At 42.8% G+C, this 23,067-nt stretch overlaps 6 protein-coding genes across 23 annotated transcripts in view; all 6 read right to left on the bottom strand.

The window, feature by feature from the left end:
• LOC311257657 (protocadherin gamma-C5-like) overlaps positions 1–23,067 on the bottom strand; it is a 262,082-nt gene that overhangs the window by 126,195 nt on the left and 112,820 nt on the right. The window contains exon 1 of one of the 18 annotated variants that reach the window (XM_084353432.1): positions 7,003–9,600. The exons of 14 other annotated variants lie outside the window; for them this stretch is intronic. In XM_084353432.1, the coding sequence (XP_084209558.1) occupies positions 7,003–9,492 (2,490 nt within the window). In that variant the 5' untranslated portion in view covers positions 9,493–9,600. Of the gene's footprint in view, positions 1–7,002; positions 9,601–23,067 lie in introns of those variants that run through there. 3 more of the 18 variants (XM_084353469.1, XM_084353443.1, XM_084353433.1) reach the window with 3 other exon arrangements.
• Positions 425–6,376, bottom strand: LOC311257481 (uncharacterized protein; the record flags this gene model as incomplete). Its single annotated transcript, XM_084353124.1, has 2 exons — positions 3,705–6,376; positions 425–3,026 (listed from the first exon to the last, which is right to left on the bottom strand). The coding sequence occupies exons 1-2, from the start codon at positions 6,203–6,205 to the stop codon at positions 425–427; spliced, it is 5,103 nt and encodes a 1,700-aa protein (XP_084209250.1). The 5' UTR covers positions 6,206–6,376.
• On the bottom strand, positions 10,246–13,028 carry LOC311257666 (protocadherin gamma-A3-like; the record flags this gene model as incomplete). The annotated part of the gene is made up of 1 exon (XM_084353480.1): positions 10,246–13,028. Exon 1 carries the CDS (start codon positions 12,700–12,702, stop codon positions 10,246–10,248), a length of 2,457 nt encoding a protein of 818 aa, XP_084209606.1. The 5' UTR covers positions 12,703–13,028.
• Positions 13,692–16,393, bottom strand: LOC311257670 (protocadherin gamma-A10-like; the record flags this gene model as incomplete). The annotated part of the gene is made up of 1 exon (XM_084353484.1): positions 13,692–16,393. The coding sequence occupies exon 1, from the start codon at positions 16,137–16,139 to the stop codon at positions 13,692–13,694; it is 2,448 nt and encodes an 815-aa protein (XP_084209610.1). The 5' UTR covers positions 16,140–16,393.
• LOC311257665 (protocadherin gamma-A11-like) lies at positions 17,139–19,853 on the bottom strand (the record flags this gene model as incomplete). The annotated part of the gene is made up of 1 exon (XM_084353479.1): positions 17,139–19,853. The coding sequence occupies exon 1, from the start codon at positions 19,599–19,601 to the stop codon at positions 17,139–17,141; it is 2,463 nt and encodes an 820-aa protein (XP_084209605.1). The 5' UTR covers positions 19,602–19,853.
• Positions 20,551–23,057, bottom strand: LOC311257668 (protocadherin gamma-A3-like; the record flags this gene model as incomplete). The annotated part of the gene is made up of 1 exon (XM_084353482.1): positions 20,551–23,057. The coding sequence occupies exon 1, from the start codon at positions 22,996–22,998 to the stop codon at positions 20,551–20,553; it is 2,448 nt and encodes an 815-aa protein (XP_084209608.1). The 5' UTR covers positions 22,999–23,057.

The raw sequence follows: 23,067 nt of genomic DNA, 5'->3' as shown, positions 1-23,067 counted from the left end.
CTACAGCACAATTGTGGGCTTCTGAAAAAGATCTAATACATATTTATATAATCAAAACGTCATGAAGCCGGTTTGAATTTTAAAAAAAGAACGTCATTATTATTGATGCCACTTCCAATGAGTTGAGTGTAACTGTTGTGGTTACTGCCAACAACAACAACAACAACAACAACAACAACAACAACAACAACAACAACCATAATGTGGTAAGTGTAATTGTATTTTGAATCATTACATTGTTGTATTTGTTAAAGTAATGTTAACTTTTCAGTTAGACATGTAGAGCATCCTTTTTACTACAAGACGTAAAGAAAGTTACATCAACAAGAATCCAGCGACCGTTTCAGCACCATGGACAGTGACACTATGGCGTCACTGACGATTGTGCTCGTGCACGTCAATCTAAGTACTACAGGAGAAAAGATTACCAGAACAAAATGTAAACAGAGAACGAAGGATTAAATATATCACTCACCAAAGTTGACATTTGAGAACAGGTGCCTGACAGTTGCTTTTCCACCAGCGGTGCATCAGTCCCAGCTCCTTCCACACTCACTAAACTTTGACTGATCGGCTGCATATATTTCATGTCACTCTTTCTGGAGTCAGTCGTCCTGCACACCTCGTAGTTGTACACGTGTGGGAGAGTCCCTGTCCCCAAAGTGTCTGAGTAACGTGGAGGATAATATGGAATCACAGGGAGACTGGACTGATAGAGGACGCGAGACTGTCTCCATCTGTAGATTTTCACTGATATAATAACAACTAAACACGTGATGAAGAGGAAGGACACTACAGCCAAAGCCAGCACTAAGTAAAAAGTCAGGTTGTCATTGTACTCCTTGTCATGAGGAAAGTCAGTGAACTCCGACAGCACTTCAGGGAAGCTGTCCGCCACCGCCACGTTAACAACGACTGTAGCTGAACGAGAGGGCTGCCCGTTGTCCTCCACTATAACAGTCAGTCTCTGTTTCACAGCATCTTTATCAGTCACCTGGCGGATAGTTCTGATTTCTCCATTCTGTAAGCCCACTTCAAACAGCGCCCTGTCTGTGGCTTTCTGCAGTTTATAGGAGAGCCAGGCATTCTGTCCAGAGTCCACATCAACAGCCACCACTTTAGTCACCAGATAGCCCACATCTGCTGAACGAGGCACCATTTCAGCCACCAAAGCGCCACCAGTCTGGACTGGGTACAGAACCTGAGGAGGGTTGTCGTTCTGGTCCTGGATTATAATTCTGACTGTAGCCACTGAGCTCAGAGGAGGGGATCCAGCATCGCGAGCAGTCACGTTAAACTCAAACCACTTGATTTGCTCATAATCAAACGACCTCACTGCATGAATGACGCCATTTTCGGAATTTACTGACACTAACGAAGACACAGCAGCTCCATTAATCTGTTTCTCCTGCAGGAAGTAAGAAACTCGAGCGTTTTGGCCCCAGTCTGCATCACTAGCACTGACAGTAAACACTGACAATCCAGGAGAGTTGTTCTCTGGTACAGTCTTACTATATTCTGACTGATCAAACTTTGGTGGGCTGTCATTCACGTCAGACACTTTAACGTTGATGTTTTTACTGCTCGACAGAGGAGGAGAGCCTTGGTCAGAGACGGTGATGGTGATATTATACTCAGGAATACTTTCTCTGTCTAAGAAGTCCTCTGTTACTATAGTGTAATATCCTGTTAATGAAGACCCGATTTTGAAAGGCACGTCAGAGTTAATGGAGCACTTGACGACACCGTTACCATCAGAGTCTTCATCATCAACGTTAACAACAGCTATAGTTGTACCTGGAGGAGAATCCTCGGATATCGAGTTAGAAAATGACATAAGCTGAATTGTCGGGACGTTGTCATTCTCGTCAATTATTTGAATAATAACTTTACACGTGTCTGTAAATCCCCCATGGTCACTAGCCTGAATGTTTAATTGATAAGTCTTAGACTTTTCATAATCCAGTCTACCTGCAACTTTAATTTCTCCAGTCTTAACATTTACTTCAAACAGCTGCTTTGCATGTTTGGCTACATGAGGAATAGAGTAAGTCACTTCACCATTAACTCCTTTATCTGCATCATTTGCACTGACAGTGGTGACCACTGATCCTACAGCAGAGTTCTCCTTCACATCAGCTTTATAAACAGGCTGGCTACACACTGGTGCATTATCGTTAGCATCCAGCACAGTGATGTGAATACGCACCGTCCCTGATCTGTGTGGCTCCCCTCCGTCTGAAGCGAGCAGCACCAGTGTGTGAGTCTCCTCTTTCTCTCGGTCTAACGGGTTTTGTAAAACCATTTCGATAAATGTTTCTCCATCAGGCTGACTCTGTACTTCCAATTTGAAATGATCGGATGGTTTAAGTGTGTACTTTTGAATATCATTAACACCAACATCAGGGTCGTCTGCACGAACCAAAGAGAAACGAGTGCCTGCTCCAGCATTTTCAGCAATTTTCAAGCTGATCTCATCTTTTGGAAACGACGGACTGTTATCGTTGATGTCTATTACCTCCACTGTTACACGATAAAGCTGGATCGGATTTTCCAAAATGACCTCGAAACTGAAGCTACAGGGCGTCGTCTTCCCACACAGCTCTTCTCGGTCGATTCGCTCTTTAATAACAAGAGTGCCTTTGTCTCGGTTTAAATCGACGTACTGTCGGCTTCCTTTTGTAATGATACGAGCTTTACCTGATATGAGCCTCGCCACATCCAAACCCAAATCTCTACCAATGTTTCCAACGAAAGATCCCTCTGCCTGCTCCTCCGGTACAGAATACCGAGCCTGTCCGCTCACTGAGCTCAGCTTGAGAAGACAAAGAATGACAAACAGCGCTTGCCATCGGCCTCTGCGAGCAGAAATCCTCAAACAATCCATCATAAATCCAGACGAACTGATCGTTTTCAATGAAAAATTGGTCTCATTAAATCCACAAAGTAAAAAGGTAAACGGGATTTCAGCTGAGAAAATCAACGAGAAACGCCACACGTCAGACCTCGACGGGCCAGACCGTCTTCTTTCTCAGCACTAAAACACTGAAATGCATTAAAGGGGTGGACCACTGCACTGCTGGTTTACACAGTTAGTCAGTGATGTATCAACAGCGGCGCTCAGAGCCCATCCACGGTAATGTATGTGTTTGCACATTATGGAGATCAGTTTACATTTTTATATTAAATGCTCATGAATAGTTTTAGATTCAACTTTAATGTATACAAATTGATGTTAAAGTACAAAAAGATTAGTGTTTAACAAAAAAGCACATTTGAAAGAAAGAAAAATGGCATGGGCAAGACAAAAGGAGTGAGGTGAAAGTGTCTGTTCTGGTCCTTTTGTTACCAGTTGTCAAATAAGTTTAATTTTATCCTGTAAAATGTATATAAAGTTCTCATTAGAGCAAAATTGTGGGTTCTACATAATTATTAATGCCACTTCCAATGAGTTTGAGTGTAACTGTTCTGGCTTCTTCCAAAAACAACAACCACACTGTGGTTAGTGTGAATGTATTTTAATTTGTTACATTGTATCGTTGTCAGAGTATTGGTAGTGTTTTAACTTAGACAAATAGAGCGTCCTTTTACAAGACGGAAAGTAAGTTACATCAACAAGAATCCATCGACCGTTTCAGCACCATGGTCAGTGACACTAAGGCGTCACTGACGATCGTGCTCGTGCACGTCACTCTAAATACTACAGGAGAAAAGATGACCAGAACAAGAAATAAACAGAGAACGGAGGATTAAAAATATCACTCACCAAAGTTGACATTTGAGAACAGGTGCCTGACAGTTGCTTTTCCACCAGCGGTGCATCAGTCCCAGCTCCTTCCACACTCACTAAACTTTGACTGATCGGCTGCATATATTTCATGTCACTCTTTCTGGAGTCAGTCGTCCTGCACACCTCGTAGTTGTACACGTGTGGGAGAGTCCCTGTCCCCAAAGTGTCTGAGTAACGTGGAGGATAATATGGAATCACAGGGAGACTGGAGTGATACAGGACGCGAGACTGTCTCCATCTGTAGATTTTCACTGATATAATAACCACTAAACACGTGATGAACAGGAAGGACACTACAGCCAAAGCCAGCACTAAGTAAAAAGTCAGGTTGTCATTGTACTCTTTGTCGTGAGGAAAGTCAGTGAACTCCGACAGCACTTCAGGGAAGCTGTCCGCCACCGCCACGTTAACAATGACTGTAGCTGAACGAGAGGGCTGCCCGTTGTCCTCCACTATAACAGTCAGTCTCTGTTTCAGAGCATCTTTATCAGTCACCTGGCGGATAGTTCTGATTTCTCCATTCTGTAAGCCCACTTCAAACAGCGCCCTGTCTGTGGCTTTCTGCAGTTTATAGGAGAGCCAGGCATTCTGTCCAGAGTCCACATCAACAGCCACCACTTTAGTCACCAGGTAGCCCACATCTGCTGAACGAGGCACCATTTCAGCCACCAGAGAGCCACCAGTCTGGACTGGGTACAGAACCTGAGGAGGGTTGTCGTTCTGGTCCTGGATCATTATTTTCACACTCACATTACTACTGAGTGGAGGAGAGCCTCCATCCTGCGCTTTGACGACGAGCTGAAGCTGTTTGATTTGTTCATAATCAAAAGAACGCACCGCGTGTAAAACCCCAGTTTCAGAGTTTATCGACACATAGTTAGACACTGGATTACCGCTGATTTGCGTGTCCTCCAGGAAATATGAGACTCTCGCGTTTTGATTCCAGTCAGAGTCTCGCGCGCTTACAGAGGCGATGGACATTCCTGGTGAATTATTCTCTGTGACGTAAGCGGAATATGCGTTTCTGTCGAACAATGGAACGTTGTCGTTGACGTCAGAGACTCTAAGCTGCAGTGTGACGGAGCTAGAAAGAGGAGGAGAGCCTGAGTCGGTGGCTGTGATTGTAATCTCGTATTCAGAAGTCGTCTCTCTGTCAAAATGTTGATCCGCCACTAAATTATAGTAGTTCGTTAACGATGACTGGATTTTGAACGGAAGTGTTTTGTCTATGGTACATTTTATCTGTCCATTTTTCTCAGAATCGGCGTCTTTGACATTGATTACAGCTATTGTTGTGCCGAGAGGGGCATCCTCTGATACAGTATTAGAAAATGACATGATATTAATCACTGGCGCATTGTCATTAACGTCACTAACATCAATTATAACTTTACTGGTCCCAGTCAGACCTCCTCGATCCCTTGCCTCTAACCTAAGCTCGTATTTTTTCTCTTTTTCAAAGTCTATAAGTCCAGCAACTGATATGACACCTGTGTTTTCATCGATACCAAACATAACCACCATATTGCCTCTTATTTTTGAGAAACTGAATATTATTTCCCCGTTACTGCCTATGTCTAAATCAGTGGCGTTAACTGTTGTAATGTAAGTTCCTTTCGGAGCATTTTCAACGACGGTGGCCCGATAAACTGACTGGTTAAATACAGGGGCATTATCGTTTACATCTATAACAGACACATTTATATCCACCGTACCTGATCTCTGTGGGTTTCCACCGTCGACAGCTATTAATTTTAGAAGGACACGTGGGTGTTCCTCTCTGTCTAATGGCTTCTGAAGCACCAACTCAGCGTATTTACTGCCGTCTGGATTTGCATGTTGTTTCAGAACGAAATAATTATTCGGAGATAGAATGTAATTCTGTAAAGCGTTCAGTCCAACGTCAGGATCTACTGCGCTTTCAACCGGAAATTTGGCTCCGATTGTCGCAGATTCGCTCAGTTCAAACTGGATGTCTTTATTTGGAAAGAAAGGGGTGTTGTCGTTTATGTCCAAAATTTCGACAGTGACACGATGAAGCTCGATTGGGTTTTCTAAAATTATTTCGAAGCTGAGGCTGCATGGTGTCACGTCTCCACACAGCTGCTCTCGGTCTATTTTCTCATTCACGACCAGAATCCCTTTGTCTGTCTTCAGCTCGGTGTACTGGTTGTTCTCCCCACTAACGATGCGGGCACGGCCAGAGCGGAGCCTTCTCAGATCCAGACCGAGGTCTTGTGCTACATTGCCAATAACGGAGCCTTTTTTCATCTCCTCCGGAATAGAATAACGAATCTGCCCGGCCACTCTATCACCAACACATGTCAGCAAAATGAGAAATCCCAGTTGACATCTCAATATACAAGAAAATCGCCATCTTACACTTCTGGCGTAGGATTGGCCTCGAGTTGCCATGACAGAAACAATAGATCGTGGATGAATGATGCGTCCTCACTCGAAGAAAACAATAATGAGCTTGTAATCCAGTTTCAAAATATTGCACTGCAACAACGTGTTCCTGGTATATTCCAAAGACAAACGTATAAAGAATCGCCTCTTCACTCCCTCTCCTCACACGAAGGACAGTTTTACCGCTGTCATGCTAAACTGTGGTAGTGAGGGAGGAGGAAAGGCTGGGTGTTAACACTGAAATTGTTTTGCTGACCAACAGCGTCCCTTAGAGTCCAAAACTTGAACTCATTACATTGGGACTTTAAGGCTCAGCAGATATCGCCTGTTTGCATGTAGTTCTCAATTATTTACTAATACTATATTTGCAAATTGTATTATGTTGAAAATAAGCATTCAGTTGGACCATTAAAACAACACAAATCAATACACACACTGCAATAACATCCCATTCAACCTTTTACTGTTTGAAAGAACAGATCACTTCCAAATGGATAAAGTTGACTGTAATGAGGAAGTAAAGGAATGTCGCTGTCTGTGGTACTGAAAAAGGCAGCATTAGGAATGCTGTGAAAAGACAGCAGGAGTCAGAGTGAAGTTGTGAAAATAATTATCTAAAATCAAACGCAGTATCTCAACTACATTAACTGTGTTTCATCCCAGCTATCTGTTACTGTCATTTAAAATTCAAACAGCTGGCAGTGGAGTCAACAAATACAGAAAACAATCAGCAGGGAGGAAATTGTGGGATTGGAGGGCGCATAGCACAAGTGAGTGTGAGTCAGGTGACAAAGTAAACTGACCTCTAAAGGTGAGTCTGGTTCATCCAGGATGCTCTTCTCACTCTGCATCCGCTGCATCGTCGCTGTAGAACTGGGGTCCATTATCAACACGTTCTGACTACCAGCTCTGCCGAACTTACAGTCACTCCTTCTGGAGTCAGTCGTCCTGCACACCTCGTAGTTGTACACGTGTGGGAGAGTCCCTGTCCCCAAAGTGTCTGAGTAACGTGGTGGATAATATGGAATCACAGGGAGACTGGAGTGATACAGGACGCGAGACTGTCTCCATCTGTAGATTTTCACTGATATAATAACCACTAAACACGTGATGAACAGGAAGGACACTACAGCCAAAGCCAGCACTAAGTAAAAAGTCAGGTTGTCATTGTACTCCTTGTCGTGAGGAAAGTCAGTGAACTCCGACAGCACTTCAGGGAAGCTGTCCGCCACCGCCACGTTAACAATGACTGTAGCTGAACGAGAGGGCTGCCCGTTGTCCTCCACTAAAACAGTCAGTCTCTGTTTCACAGCATCTTTATCAGTCACCTGGCGGATAGTTCTGATTTCTCCATTCTGTAAGCCCACTTCAAACAGCGCCCTGTCTGTGGCTTTCTGCAGTTTATAGGAGAGCCAGGCATTCTGTCCAGAGTCCACATCAACAGCCACCACTTTAGTCACCAGGTAGCCCACATCTGCTGAACGAGGCACCATTTCAGCCACCAGAGAGCCACCAGTCTGGACTGGGTACAGAACCTGAGGAGGGTTGTCGTTCTGGTCTTGGACTATTAGTTTCACACTCACATTACTATTGAGTGGAGGAGAGCCTCCATCCTGCGCTTTGACAACGAAAACCAGCTGTTTGATCTGCTCATAATCAAATGAGCGCACTGCGTGTATCACTCCACTTTCTGCATTAACTGACACACAGCGAGATACTGGAGATCCGTCAAGATCAGAATCCACCAGAATATAAGATATTCGGGCGTTTTGGTTTTCATCCGGATCTTTAGCCCTAACAGTGACAAGAGAAACACCTGGAGAGTTGTTTTCTGTGATAAACGCATTGTAAACACCTTGTGGAAACACTGGAGCATTATCGTTCACATCAGAGACCTTTAAATGAAAAGTTTTCTTCGTCGAGAGAGGAGGCATTCCTGCATCTGTTGCAACTACAGTGATGTTATATTCTGAAACACTTTCACGATCTAAAACAGTATCTGTTACTAAAGTGTAGTAATTTCTTAAACTAGATTTAATCTTGAAAGGTGCATTTTGTTCTATTCTACATGATACCTGTCCATTTTCACCCGAATCAATATCTTTTATATTGATAATGCCAATAGTTGTGCCAGGAGGAGAGTCCTCTGATACAGGACTGGTGAATGACATGACGTTAAGAATAGGGGCGTTGTCATTTACATCAATCACCTCAATTATTACTTTACTTGAATCTGTCAAACCTCCCTGATCTTTTGCATCAATCCTAAGCTCATATTTTTTGTCTTTTTCAAAATCTATTGGACCTGAAGCAAATAATGCACCGGAGACTTGATCTATGGACAACAAATCAGCGATATTGCTCCTCACGTTTGATATTGAATATGTGATGTAACCATTCGATCCGCTATCTGCGTCTGTAGCATTAACAGTGACGATATTCGTGCCCTTTGACGCATTTTCAATCACCGTGGCTTTATACACTGACTGGTTGAAAACAGGAGCATTGTCATTTACATCTAGGACCGTTATGTCTATACTTACGGTGCCAGATCTCTGTGGATTCCCACCGTCTACTGCTATAAGCTTTAAAGAGAGATGTGGAGCCTCCTCCCTATCTAACTGCTTCTGCAGCACCATCTCTGCATATTTACTCCCGTCAGGATTTACATGCTGCTTCAAAACGAAATTGTCATTTGAGGTTAAAACATAATTCTGCAGGCCATTGACGCCAACATCGGGATCCTCCGCACTGTCCAGCACAAATCGCGCCCCGAGGTTAGCTGACTCGCTTATGTCTAACATAATGTCTGATTTCTTGAACACAGGGGGATGATCATTCACATCTAACACTTCAATCGTTATGTGATGGAGCTCCATGGGATTTTCTAAAATGATTTCAAAGCTGAAACTGCACGGTGTCACGTCTCCGCAAAGCTGCTCCCGGTCTATTCTCTCATTCACGACGAGAATCCCTTTGTCTGTCTTCAGCTCGGTGTACTGGATGTTTTCTCCGGTCACGATACGGGCCCGACCAGAACGGAGCCTTCTCAGATCCAAACCAAGATCCTGTGCTACATTACCGATCAGAGAGCCTTTCTTCATCTCCTCTGGTATAGAGTAGCGGATCTGTCCAGCCACAATATTAAACAAGAAAAACAACAACAGGATCATTACCCGCTGAGGTCCGAAATACAAACGCCATTTGCAGAGTGGTTGCTGATACGCCATGTCAGAGAGGGAAATTTCCGAGGAAAAAACAACTGAGATCCTCCGATCTGAATTCGTTAACATCCACTCCTCAAGATGTGCTTTGTTCAAATATCAAAAATGAGAAGAAAAAGCCAAGACTCCGAAAAAAATATCTTCTTTTCCAACTATGGATAGCTTCCTGATGCTGCCTCAAAGGCTACTTCAGTATGATCTCACAAAGAACGCCCCTGAATGCACCAGAGAGATGATGGGTACAAATTATATCCTTGTTCAACAGCGTCACTTAGAGTCCAAAACGTGAACACCAAACAGGTTGGGAAACAAAACAATGATGAGTCTATCAAAAGCAATAAAGATAGCCTACATACTGCTCGCTATAATGTCAGCGCTTCTGACTGAAGAAAAAAATGCAGTTAATTTATTGTATAAGGTAAATTTGCTTTGCGATTGTTGAGAAACGTGCCAAACATGCGATAACAACAGCAACAGCAACAGCTACAACAGTTACAACAACAGCAGTAAAGAGGAAGGTTATTATTAATATTAATATCATTATAATTACTATGATTATTTCTGTTATTATTATTATTATTATTATTATTATTATTATTATTGTCAGAAGCAGTACTATTTACAAACGGTAGCAATTCTAATGTTGATTGATGTGGACAGTGCAGAGTTATCAGGGCAGAAAACAGTGTCAGTTAAAGAGGAGCTGTCCGCACTGTGGTACTGAAAAGAACCGCGTGCACTTGTTTTCAGTGAAACGGCAAGAAAATACCTATTGCGATGTAATTTCGATTCACAGCAACAGTGGGTACAAAAGTGAATAATTTACGTATTGCATCTCACCTCTAGAGGAGAGTCTGGTTCATCCAGGATGCTCTTCTCAGTCTGCATCCGCTGCATCGTCCCTGTAGAACTGGGGTCCATTATCAACACGTTCTGACTACCAGCTCTGCCGAACTTACAGTCACTCCTTCTGGAGTCAGTCGTCCTGCACACCTCGTAGTTGTACACGTGTGGGAGAGTCCCTGTCCCCAAAGTGTCTGAGTAACGTGGAGGATAATATGGAATCACAGGGAGACTGGAGTGATACAGGACGCGAGACTGTCTCCATCTGTAGATTTTCACTGATATAATAACCACTAAACACGTGATGAACAGGAAGGACACTACAGCCAAAGCCAGCACTAAGTAAAAAGTCAGGTTGTCATTGTACTCCTTGTCGTGAGGAAAGTCAGTGAACTCCGACAGCACTTCAGGGAAGCTGTCCGCCACCGCCACGTTAACAATGACTGTAGCTGAACGAGAGGGCTGCCCGTTGTCCTCCACTATAACAGTCAGTCTCTGTTTCACAGCATCTTTATCAGTCACCTGGCGGATGGTTCTGATTTCTCCATTCTGTAAGCCCACTTCAAACAGCGCCCTGTCTGTGGCTTTCTGCAGTTTATAGGAGAGCCAGGCATTCTGTCCAGAGTCCACATCAACAGCCACCACTTTAGTCACCAGATAGCCCACATCTGCTGAACGAGGCACCATTTCAGCCACCAGAGAGCCACCAGTCTGGACTGGGTACAGAACCTGAGGGGGGTTGTCGTTCTGGTCCTGGATCATTAGTTTCACACTCACATTACTACTGAGTGGAGGAGAGCCTCCATCCTGCGCTTTGACGACGAAAACCAGCTGTTTGATCTGCTCATAATCAAATGAACGAACTGCGTGTATTACTCCGCTTTCTGCATTTATAGAAACATATTCAGAAACTGGAGACGCACCGATATTAGCATCTTCCAGAATATAAGATATTCTTGCGTTTTGGTTCTCATCAGGATCTTTAGCTCTTAGCGTGAGAACAGAAACACCTGGAGAGTTGTTCTCTGTGATAAACGCATTGTAAACACCTTGTGGAAACACTGGAGCATTATCGTTCACATCAGAGACCTTTAAATTAAATGTTTTCTTCGTCGAGAGAGGAGGCATTCCTGCATCTGTTGCAACTACAGTGATGTTATATTCTGAAACAATTTCACGATCTAATACAGTATCTGTTACCAAAGTGTAGTAATTCCTTAAATTAGATTTAATCTTGAAAGGTGCATTTTGTTCGATTCTACAGTTGACTTGTCCGTTTTCACCTGAATCAAGATCTTTTACATTTATAATGCCGATAGTTGTACCAGAAGGGGAATCTTCTGATACAGGACTGGTGAATGACATGACGCTAAGAGTTGGGGCGTTGTCATTTACATCAATTACTTCAATTACTACTTTACTTGAATCTGTCAAACCTCCCTGATCTTTTGCCTGAATTCTAAGCTCGTACTTTTTGTCTTTTTCATAATCAACAGATCCTGTTATCGAAATGACGCCAGCTTTTTCATCAATCATAAACAAATTACTGAGACCACTATTGAGATCTGAAAAATAATACGTCACTACACTATTTGACCCAAAATCTGCGTCACTGGCATTAACAGTGGTGACGTAAGTGTCTCTGGGAGAGTTCTCCATCACTGTAGCTTTGTACACAGACTGATTAAATACAGGTGCGTTGTCATTAGCATCAAGAACAGTGATATCTATGTTTACTGTACCAGATCTCTGCGGAGTTCCACCGTCGACAGCTATTAGCTTTAGAGACAGATGAGGATTTGTCTCTCTGTCTAATGGCTTCTGTAACACCATCTCTGCATATTTCTTTCCATCTGCATTGGAGTTTTGTTTCAGAACAAAATTGTCATTCTCAGACAGAAAATATTCTCGGAGTCCATTGACACCTACATCTGGGTCGTCTGCACTAGTCAGTGGGAAACGAGCACCAGCATTAGCGATTTCACTAATATCAAAAAGGATTTTATCTCTTTTGAACGAGGGCGAATGATCGTTTATATCTGTTATTTCAACTGTAATTTGATGAAGCTCCATGGGGTTTTCTAAAATCACCTCAAAGCTGAAACTACACGGTGTCACGTCCCCGCAAAGCTGCTCTCGGTCTATCCTCTCTTTGACGACTAGAATCCCTTTGTCTGTCTTCAGCTCGGTGTACTGGATGCTCTCTCCAGTCACGATACGGGCCCGACCAGAACGGAGCCTTCTCAGATCCAAACCAAGGTCCTGTGCTACATTACCGATCAGGGAGCCTTTCTTCATCTCCTCTGGGATTGAATATCGGATATGTCCGCTCACCATAGAGGTGAGATGAAAGAGGAAGAACAGAAGATGCCAATTCTGTCCGCAGCCAAAGCGCCATTTTACGCACCGGGTGTAGGCTGCTATTCCACGAGCCATAGCGAAAGAAAAACAAGAAAATATGTCCAACAATGATCCAAGCACGACACTTATTCTGAAATAACTCTCAACAAAGACGTACGATAATCATTTCTGGTCAATATACTGTATACATCTGGATGGAGATTTCAGTGAATGAGAGCCTGTTTTCCTCGCATGTCAGCCCACATAATGCACACTGTCTCCTTTTCTCTCATAGGCGACTGTGCTAAGGGAGGAGACAGTGTGGTAATGTTTTACAGGTTCTGTTGGATTGACCAACAGCGTCCCTTAGAGTCCAAAATCAGTAACACCATGCAACGTGGTAATATATCTGGAGATGTAAAGTGGTTGATAACATTTAAATGGTGGATAATCACTATATTTCAATACAGTATTCCGCAGAACAACAGCAGCATTAAAACAAAACAATTTCACTATTGTTGTATATTGCTATGTCATGTAATCGGATCCAAAATATATGCATGTGAATAAAAACACCAGGGAAGCACACGTCACAAAAATGAACAAAATCAAAATACCACGAAATGTCTCTCATGTTTCGGTTACAAACTGGAAAACAAAACACAAGAAGCTTTGTAGAGTTGATGTTAAAAATTTGCAGTGAAGGGAGCATTCTTGATTGCCATGATAACAATTCAAGTCACATGCAAACCATTTGTTTCCAACTATGACGAGTGACTGCACAATAGACTTTAGAAATCAACTATGAGCATATTTAGAAAGTAGCAAGATATCAGCCAACAACAACATAAATAAGTAAGTCAGAGCAATGTGCCTGTCAAAACAATTAGCATATTACTGACTGACAACTAAAGGCAACGTTGTAAAATTCTTCATATCAATAAAGAGGCAAAACTCCTTTTAAATGATCCGGAGGGAGATGCTGTCCAAGGTGCTGAAATTGAGTGTATGGCGTGCAGCAGTTCACCATCAGTGTTACCAAACACAGAAAAAGAAATAATGGCACAGAGACGGGACGACATTATTTAACTGACCTCTAGAGGAGAGTCTGGTTCATCCAGGATGCTCTTCTCACTCTGCATCCGCTGCGTCGTCGCTGTAGAACTGGGGTCCATAATCAACACGTTCTGACTACCAGCTCTGCCGAACTTACAGTCACTCCTTCTGGAGTCAGTCGTCCTGCACACCTCGTAGTTGTACACGTGTGGGAGAGTCCCTGTCCCCAAAGTGTCTGAGTAACGTGGAGGATAATATGGAATCACAGGGAGACTGGAGTGATACAGGACGCGAGACTGTCTCCATCTGTAGATTTTCACTGATATAATAACCACTAAACACGTGATGAAGAGGAAGGACACTACAGCCAAAGCCAGCACTAAGTAAAAAGTCAGGTTGTCATTGTACTCCTTGTCGTGAGGAAAGTCGGTGAACTCCGACAGCACTTCAGGGAAGCTGTCCGCCACCGCCACGTTAACAATGACTGTAGCTGAACGAGAGGGCTGCCCGTTGTCCTCCACTATAACAGTCAGTCTCTGTTTCACAGCATCTTTATCAGTCACCTGGCGGATAGTTCTGATTTCTCCATTCTGTAAGCCCACTTCAAACAGCGCCCTGTCTGTGGCTTTCTGCAGTTTATAGGAGAGCCAGGCATTCTGTCCAGAGTCCACATCAACAGCCACCACTTTAGTCACCAGATAGCCCACATCTGCTGAACGAGGCACCATTTCAGCCACCAGAGAGCCACCGGTCTGGACTGGGTACAGAACCTGAGGAGGGTTGTCGTTCTGGTCCTGGATCATTATTTTCACACTCACATTACTGCTGAGTGGAGGAGAGCCTCCATCCTGCGCTTTGACGACGACAACCAGCTGTTTGATCTGCTCATAATCAAATGAACGCACTGCGTGTATCACTCCGCTTTCTGCATTTATAGAAACATATTCAGAAACTGGAGACGCACCGATATTAGCATCTTCCAGAATATAAGATATTCGGGCGTTTTGGTTCTCATCAGGATCTTTAGCTCTTAGCGTGAGAACAGAAACACCTGGAGAGTTGTTCTCTGTGATAAACGCATTGTAAACACCTTGTGGAAACACTGGAGCATTATCGTTCACATCAGAGACCTTTAAATGAAAAGTTTTCTTTGTCGAGAGAGGAGGCATTCCTGCATCTGTTGCAACTACAGTGATGTTATATTCTGAAACACGTTCACGATCTAAAACAGTATCTGTTACCAAAGTGTAGTAATTCCTTAAATTAGATTTAATCTTGAAAGGTGCATTTTGTTCGATTCTACAGTTTACTTGTCCGTTTTCACCTGAATCAAGATCTTTTACATTTATAATGCCGATAGTTGTACCAGAAGGGGAATCTTCTGATACAGGACTGGTGAATGACATGACGCTAAGAGTTGGGGCGTTGTCATTTACATCAATTACTTCAATTACTACTTTACTTGAATCTGTCAAACCTCCCTGATCTTTTGCCTGAATTCTAAGCTCGTACTTCTTGTCTTTTTCATAATCAACAGATCCTGTTATTGAAATGACGCCAGTTTTTTCATCAATCATAAACAAATTACTGAGACCACTATTGAGATCTGAAAAATAATACGTCACTACACTATTTGACCCAAAATCTGCGTCACTGGCATTAACAGTGGTGACGTAAGTGTCTCTGGGAGAGTTCTCCATCACTGTAGCTTTGTACACAGATTGATTAAATACAGGCGCATTATCATTGTTATCAAGAACAGTGATATCTATGTTTACTGTACCAGATCTCTGCGGAGTTCCGCCGTCGACAGCTATTAGCTTCAGAGACATATGAGGATTTGTCTCTCTGTCTAATGGCTTCTGTAACACCATCTCTGCATATTTCTTTCCATCTGCATTGGAGTTTTGCTTCAGAACAAAATTGTCATTCTCGGAAAGAAAATATTCTCTGAGTCCATTCACACCTACATCTGGGTCTTCTGCACTAGTCAGTGGGAAACGAGCACCAGCATTAGCTGATTCGCTGATTTCAAATTGGATTTTATCTCTTTTGAACGAGGGCGAATGATCGTTTATATCTGTGATTTCAACTGTAATTTGATGAAGCTCCATGGGGTTTTCTAAAATCACCTCGAAGCTGAAACTACACGGTGTCACGTCCCCGCAAAGCTGCTCTCGGTCTATCCTCTCTTTGACGACTAGAATCCCTTTGTCTGTCTTCAGCTCGGTGTACTGGATGCTCTCTCCAGTCACGATACGGGCCCGACCAGAACGGAGCCTTCTCAGATCCAAACCAAGGTCCTGTGCTACATTACCAATCAGAGAGCCTTTCTTCATCTCTTCTGGGATTGAATATCGGATATGTCCGCTTACCATAGAAATGAGATAAAAAAGGAAGAACAGAAGATGCCAATTCTGTCCGCAGCCAAAGCGCCATTTTACGCACCGGGTGTAGGCTGCTACTCCACGAGCCATAGCGAAAGAAAAACACGAAAATATGTCCAACAATGATCCAAGCACGACACTTATCCTAAAATAACTCTAAACAAAGAAGTAAGATAATCCTTTCTGGTCAATATACTGTATACATCTGGATGGAAATTTCAGTAAATGAGAGTCTGTTTTCCTCGCATATCAGCCCACATAATGCACACTGTCTCCTTTTCTCTCATAGGCCACTGTGCTAAGGGAGGAGACAGTGTGGTAATGTTTTACAGGTTCTGTTGGATTAACCAACAGCGTCCCTTAGAGTCCAAAATCAGTAACACCATGCACCGTGGTAATATATCTGGAGATGTCAAGTGCTTAATAAAATGTAAATGGTGGATAATCACTATATTTCAAGACAGTATTCCACAGAACAACAGCAGCATTAAAACATAAAACAATTTCACTATTGTTGTGTATTGCTATGTCATATAATCCGATCCAAAATATATGCATGTGGATAAAAACACCAGGGAAGCACACGTCACAAAAATGAACAAAATCAAAATACCACGAAACGTCTCTCAAGTTTCGTTTACAAACTGGAAAACAAAACATAAGAAGCTTTGTAGAGATGATGTTAAACATATGCAGTGAGGAGAGCATTCTTGATTGCCATGATAAAAATTAAAGTCACATGCAAACCATTTGTTTCCAACTATGACGAGTGAATGTACAAGAGACTCTAGAGATCAACTACACAGGAAGAGCACATTTAGAAAATAGCAAGATATCAGCCGACAGCAACACAAATTAGTAAGTCAGAGCAATGTGCCTGTCAAAACAATTAGCATATTACTGACTGACAATTAAAGGCAACGTTGTAAAGTTCTTCATATCAATAAAGAGGCAAATCTCCTTTTTAAGTGGTCCACAGTTAGATGCTGTCCAAGGTGCTGAAATTGAGTGTAAGACGTGCAGCAATTCACCATCAATGTTAACAAACACATAAAGAGAAATAATGGCACAGAGACGAGACGACATTATTCAACTGACCTCTAGAGGAGAGTCTGGTTCATCCAGGATGCTCTTCTCACTCTGCATCCGCTGCATCGTCGCTGTAGAACTGGGGTCCATTATCAACACGTTCTGACTACCAGCTCTGCCGAACTTACAGTCACTCCTTCTGGAGTCAGTCGTCCTGCACACCTCGTAGTTGTACACGTGTGGGAGAGTCCCTGTCCCCAAAGTGTCTGAGTAACGTGGTGGATAATATGGAATCACAGGGAGACTGGAGTGATACAGGACGCGAGACTGTCTCCATCTGTAGATTTTCACTGATATAATAACCACTAAACACGTGATGAACAGGAAGGACACTACAGCCAAAGCCAGCACTAAGTAAAAGGTCAGGTTGTCATTGTACTCCTTGTCGTGAGGAAAGTCGGTGAACTCCGACAGCACTTCAGGGAAGCTGTCCGCCACCGCCACGTTAACAATGACTGTAGCTGAACGAGAGGGCTGCCCGTTGTCCTCCACTATAACAGTCAGTCTCTGTTTCACAGCATCTTTATCAGTCACCTGGCGGATAGTTCTGATTTCTCCATTCTGTAAGCCCACTTCAAACAGCGCCCTGTCTGTGGCTTTCTGCAGTTTATAGGAGAGCCAGGCATTCTGTCCAGAGTCCACATCAACAGCCACCACTTTAGTCACCAGATAGCCCACATCTGCTGAACGAGGCACCATTTCAGCCACCAGAGAGCCACCAGTCTGGACTGGGTACAGAACCTGAGGAGGGTTGTCGTTCTGGTCCTGGATCATTAGTTTCACACTCACATTACTACTGAGTGGAGGAGAGCCTCCATCCTGCGCTTTGACGACGAGCTGCAGCTGTTTAATTTGCTCATAATCAAATGAACGAACCGCGCTGAGAACTCCAGTTTCAGAGTTTAAAGACACATAAGTAGAAACTGGACTTCCGCTGACTTGTGTGTCTTCTAAAAGATACGAGATTCTCGCGTTTTGATTCCAATCAGAGTCTCGCGCGCTGACAGCAAATATGGAAATTCCTGGGGAATTGTTCTCTGTGACGTAAGCAGAGTAGCTGTTTTTATTAAATAATGGTGCGTTGTCATTTACATCAGAAATCTTAAGGTGTAACTTTGTTGAGCTGGAAAGAGGAGGAGACCCCAAATCAGTGGCTGTTATTGTTATGTTATATTCTGAAACAGATTCTCTATCAAAATGTTGATCTGAGATCAAATTGTAATAGTTTGTCAGAGACGATTCAATTTTAAAGGGAAGTTTTCTATCTATTGAACATTTAATTTGCCCATTTTTCTCAGAATCTGCGTCTTTTATGTTCAAAATTGCTATCGTTGTTCCAGGAGGCGCATCCTCAGATACAGGACTAGAAAATGACATAATATTTATAACTGGAGCGTTGTCGTTTACATCGAAAACATCAAAAATGACTTTACTTGTTCCAATTAGGCCACCGTGATCCTTTGCCTCTACCCTTACTTCATATTTTCTGTTTTTTTCATAATCTATCTGACCGGACACAGAAATTGTGCCGGTGTTTCCATCAATACTGAATATATCTGCTGCACTTCCTTTCATTTTAGACAAGCTGTAAGTAATGAGTCCATTTGAACCACTGTCAGCGTCTGTAGCATTTACTGTGATAATACTAGTGCCTTTAATTGTGTTTTCCATCACAGTTGCTTTGTACACTGATTGATTAAAAACCGGAACATTGTCGTTGGCATCTAACACAGTGACATCTATATTTACTGTACCAGATCTCTGTGGTGTTCCTCCGTCAACTGCGATCAGTTTCAAAGACAAATTCGGACGTTGTTCTCTGTCTAAAGGTTTCTGGAGCACAATTTCACAATTTTTACCTCCATCAGGATTTGCATGTTGCTTCAATATAAAATTGTCGTTTGGTGATAAAATATACTCTTGTAACGCGTTTTGCCCCACATCTAGATCCTCCGCACTCTGCAGAGGAAACTGTACTCCAACTGCGGCGGATTCACTTATTTCAAAAGTGATAGGTTTATCTTGACTTGGGAAGACAGGAGCGTGATCATTTATATCTAAAACCTCGACAGTAATTCTGTGCAATTCCATCGGGTTTTCTAAAATCACCTCAAAGCTGAAGCTACATGGCGTAACGTCTCCGCAAAGCTGCTCTCGGTCTATTCTCTCATTCACGACGAGAATCCCTTTGTCTGTCTTCAGCTCGGTGTACTGGATGTTTTCTCCGGTCACGATACGGGCCCGCCCAGAACGGAGCCTTCTCAGATCTAAACCAAGATCTTGCGCTACGTTACCAATAACAGATCCTTTCTTCATCTCCTCTGGTATAGAATAACGAATCTGTCCACCTACCATGTTAACCACATGAAGCAGCAACACAAGCAGTCCTATTTGCCGTCGAAATCCATAAAACAATCGCCATCTTGCGGATATGTAGGTGAGAGATCCTCGATCTGCCATCATGGCAACAAAGACTGGTAAAGGATGACTTATATCCACTTGATATGACGATAAAGATGCCTCTAATATGTCCGTATCCTGATAATGTCTCAAGACGTCATCAACGTTTACATGTAAGTCTGTGAGACCATGTTCTCTCTTTAGTGCCTTAAACCTCGATTAAACACAGAGAGCCTTCTTCACTGTGCAGTCAGTCAGGGGATGGACTGAATGACGACACAACACAGACAATATTTCACTGACCAACAGCGTCGCTTAGAGTCTAAAGAGTGAACATCAGGCTGAGACCACAGTACTGACACTGCAAAACAGACTGATATAATTAACATGTCTAATATTGTGAATTAAAGATTGTCGGAATCACAATATTTGTAAATCAAAGCAAGTAATAATACATCACATGTTAGTATAACTAAATCACCGAAAAAGGATAAAATGACGTATGACAACGACTTATTCAAAGTGGAAGAAAAAAAGATAGTAAACTCTTAATTCTCAACAATCAGCCTACAACTCAGCCGGTCAACCCTAATATATGAAACTTCCGTCCTCAAATGAAGTAACACATAAACATCAGCTAAAAGACAGTTGTTGTAGTAAAAAAAAAAAGGTTTTGATCATAAGACCAAACTTATGCATCCCAACAACAATGCATTTCCATACATGGTTTTTATGCTTCATATAGAATAATATGGAAATTAATCTGTCGTCAATGTAATATTAATGTGAAGAAAAAACATCTGTGTGATGATTCTCTTTAATGGGAAAATGTGTTGCCAATAGGAAGAGTAGGCTGTACGGTGATTTTATACACTACAGCTGCAGAATTCCTATCAGGTGTTGCAAACTAACTGAAACGCTGTCCAAGGTGCTGAAAGTGACAGTGTAGCGTCAAAATGCTTTTAATCAACGGAACAACAAAACACAGAGACCACAGATGAATTTAAATTGCTTAACTAACCTCTAGAGGAGAGTCTGGTTCGTCCAGGATGCTCTTCTCACTCTGCATCCGCTGCATCGTCCCTGTAGAACTGGGGTCCATTATCAACACGTTCTGACTACCAGCTCTGCCGAACTTACAGTCACTCCTTCTGGAGTCAGTCGTCCTGCACACCTCGTAGTTGTACACGTGTGGGAGAGTCCCTGTCCCCAAAGTGTCTGAGTAACGTGGAGGATAATATGGAATCACAGGGAGACTGGAGTGATACAGGACGCGAGACTGTCTCCATCTGTAGATTTTCACTGATATAATAACTACTAAACACGTGATGAAGAGGAAGGACACTACAGCCAAAGCCAGCACTAAGTAAAAAGTCAGGTTGTCATTGTACTCCTTGTCGTGAGGAAAGTCAGTGAACTCCGACAGCACTTCAGGGAAGCTGTCCGCCACCGCCACGTTCACAATGACTGTAGCTGAACGAGAGGGCTGCCCGTTGTCCTCCACTATAACAGTCAGTCTCTGTTTCACAGCATCTTTATCAGTCACCTGGCGGATAGTTCTGATTTCTCCATTCTGTAAGCCCACTTCAAACAGCGCCCTGTCTGTGGCTTTCTGCAGTTTATAGGAGAGCCAGGCATTCTGTCCAGAGTCCACATCAACAGCCACCACTTTAGTCACCAGATAGCCCACATCTGCTGAACGAGGCACCATTTCAGCCACCAGAGAGCCACCAGTCTGGACTGGGTACAGAACCTGAGGAGGGTTGTCGTTCTGGTCCTGGATCATTAGTTTCACACTCACATTACTACTGAGTGGAGGAGAGCCTCCATCCTGCGCTTTGACGACGAAAACCAGCTGTTTGATCTGCTCATAATCAAATGAGCGCACTGCGTGTATCACTCCACTTTCTGCATTTATAGAAACATATTCAGAAACTGGAGACGCACCGATATTAGCATCTTCCAGAATATAAGATATTCGGGCATTTTGGTTCTCATCAGGATCTTTAGCTCTTATCGCGAGAACAGAAACACCTGGAGAGTTGTTCTCTGTGATAAACGCATTGTAAACAACTTGTGGAAACACTGGAGCATTATCGTTCACATCAGAGACCTTTAAATTAAATGTTTTCTTCGTCGAGAGAGGAGGCATTCCTGCATCTGTTGCAACTACAGTGATGTTATATTCTGAAACACTTTCACGATCTAATACAGTATCTGTTACCAAAGTGTAGTAATTCCTTAAATTAGATTTAATCTTGAAAGGTGCATTTTGTTCTATTTTACAGTTAACTTGTCCGTTTTCACCTGAATCAAGATCTTTTACATTTATAATGCCAATAGTTGTACCAGAAGGGGAATCTTCAGATACAGGACTGGTGAATGACATGACGCTAAGAGTTGGGGCGTTGTCATTTACATCAATTACTTCAATTACTACTTTACTTGAATCAGATAAACCTCCCTGATCTTTTGCATCAATTCTAAGTTCGTACTTCCTGTCTTTTTCATAATCAACAGATCCTATTATTGAAATTACGCCAGTTTTTTCATCAATCATAAACAAGTCATTTAGTCCACTATTGAGATCTGAGAAATAATACGTCACTACACTATTTGACCCAAAATCTGCGTCACTGGCATTAACAGTGGTGACGTAAGTGTCTCGGGGAGAGTTCTCCATCACTGTAGCTTTGTACACAGACTGATTAAATACAGGTGCGTTGTCATTAGCATCAAGAACAGTGATATCTATGTTTACTGTACCAGATCTCTGCGGAGTTCCGCCGTCGACAGCTATTAGCTTTAGAGACAGATGAGGATTTGTCTCTCTGTCTAATGGCTTCTGTAACACCATCTCTGCATATTTCTTTCCATCTGCATTAGAGTTTTGCTTCAGAACAAAATTGTCATTCTCAGTCAGAAAATATTCTCTGAGTCCATTCACTCCTACATCTGGGTCTTCTGCACTAGTTAATGAAAAACGAGCACCAGCATTAGCGATTTCGCTAATATCAAAATGGATTCTGTCTCTTTTAAACGAGGGCGAATGATCGTTTATATCTGTTATTTCAACAGTAATTTGATGAAGCTCCATGGGGTTTTCTAAAATCACCTCAAAGCCGAAACTACACGGTGTCACGTCCCCGCAAAGCTGCTCTCGGTCAATTCTCTCTTTGACGACTAGAATCCCTTTGTCTGTCTTCAGCTCGGTGTACTGGATGCTCTCTCCTGTCACGATACGGGCCCGACCAGAACGGAGCCTTCTCAGATCCAAACCAAGGTCCTGTGCTACATTACCGATAAGAGAGCCTTTCTTCATCTCTTCTGGGATTGAATATCGGATATGTCCGCTCACCATAGAGGTGAGATAAAAAAGGAAGAACAGAAGATGCCAAGTCTGTCCGCAGCCAAAGGGCCATTTTACGCACCGGGTGTAGGCTGCTATTCCACGAGCCATCGCAAAAGAAAAAACCGAAAATATGTCCAACAATGATCCAAGCACGACACTTATTCTAAAATAACTCCC

This window comes from Pagrus pagrus, assembly GCF_965226575.1.
Source record: "Pagrus pagrus genome assembly, chromosome: 5".
NCBI classification, from domain to species: domain Eukaryota; kingdom Metazoa; phylum Chordata; class Actinopteri; order Spariformes; family Sparidae; genus Pagrus; species Pagrus pagrus.
Note: the sequence above shows the minus strand (reverse complement) of the source record. Positions and strands in the feature narration are given on the sequence as shown.